The 1,501-nt window shown below is 44.6% G+C and overlaps 1 protein-coding gene across 1 annotated transcript; it reads left to right on the forward strand.

The window, feature by feature from the left end:
- Positions 1–368: 368 nt before the first annotated feature.
- Positions 369–869, forward strand: LOC148119978 (large ribosomal subunit protein P1). The gene has a single exon (XM_087896006.1). It carries the CDS (start codon positions 478–480, stop codon positions 820–822), a length of 345 nt encoding a protein of 114 aa, XP_087752132.1. The 5' UTR covers positions 369–477; the 3' UTR covers positions 823–869.
- The last annotated feature ends 632 nt before the right edge of the window (positions 870–1,501 follow it).

The following is a 1,501-nucleotide window of genomic DNA, read 5'->3' on the forward strand; positions in this document are numbered from 1 at the left end:
CAGGCCAGCTTTTCCTAGGAACTGGAAAGAATACTTCAGGCACCAGAGAAGGATAAACATCCAAAACACATGGGATAAAACAAGCATCCAAAACACAGGGGAGCAAGTTAGGGATGGGAAAATGAAATTGTGGATGCTATGGGGAAATCAATGTTATTCCAATTTAGAGAAAATAATTAACTAGAGAGGATATTATAGCACAAGGATCATGAAAGGAGATGGGAAATCACGGAGCTAAATGTTTAAGTAGGGATGAGGGAGTGGGAAGAAGAGAGAATGGGGGTGCGCTAGTTGAAACTAAGGCTACATGAAGAAGCTTTATGGAAACCCATGAGTTTGTAAGCTAATTTAAAAATACAGTTAGAGCTTTTCCTCTGCTGCCGCCAAGGTGCTCGGTCCTTCCGAGGAAGCTAAGGCCGCGTTGGGGTGAGGCCCTCACTTCATCCGGCGACTAGCACCGTGCCGGCAGTCCGCAACATGGCCTCCGTCTCTGAGCTCGCCTGCATTTACTCCGCCCTCATCCTTCACGACGACGAGGTGACGGTCACGGAGGATAAGATCAATGCCCTCATTAAAGCAGCTGGTGTCAATGTTGAGCCTTTCTGGCCTGGCTTGTTTGCAAAGGCCCTGGCCAATGTCAACATTGGGAGCCTCATCTGCAATGTAGGAGCTGGTGGGCCTGCTCCAGCAGCCGGAGCCGCACCGGCAGGCGGTCCTGCCCCCTCCACCGCTGCTGCCCCAGCTGAGGAGAAGAAAGTGGAAGCAAAGAAGGAAGAATCCGAGGAGTCTGATGACGACATGGGCTTTGGTCTTTTTGACTAGGCATTTTGCTACTATGGCTAATAAAAAGATAAACCTGAAAAAAAAAATACAGTTAGATTAAAAATACATTTGTGCAAACATACCTTTTATAAGTAGACAATAAAATGATCTCCATGAAATACATAACCAATAATATCACAGTGAAGCAGTTCAATTTTATAGAGTTTATAGATAAAAACTTAGGTCCTGATTTTGAAACTAAGAGTCAACATGAAGACAGTAGCTTCAATGCTCGTCTGCCCACTGGGATAAAAGTGGTCGGTTGGAACATGAAGACAGATCTGAAAATTCTGCCCCACTGAATGACGGTCCAAGAAAGAGGGAACTGAGGGCTCTGTCCTCTGACGATGACCCTAAAAGGAGGAAACAGGCTTTGTCCACTGAATGACCCTGGAAAGATGGAGTCATAGGATTATGTCTGATTGAATGATGGTCATTGAAAATGGAGCCCCAGAACTATACCCGAGTGATTGGTGATCACAGGTAGCAACTGTCACATCTAACAGACAGTAGGATGGATTTCCACACATATCAATGACGTCTTTCCTCTGCTTGAAGGTGGTAGAAATTTTTGGACTCTACTTTATACCAACTCATTCTAGATGAAAGAACAAAATTGTTTCATAATGGCAGGCTCCAAAAGACTAACGTAATACCTTATGATATCAGGCAATATCTT

The sequence above is a fragment of the Myodes glareolus genome, chromosome 13 (genome assembly GCF_982192425.1).
Source record: "Myodes glareolus chromosome 13, mMyoGla1.1, whole genome shotgun sequence".
Lineage (NCBI taxonomy): Eukaryota > Metazoa > Chordata > Mammalia > Rodentia > Cricetidae > Myodes > Myodes glareolus.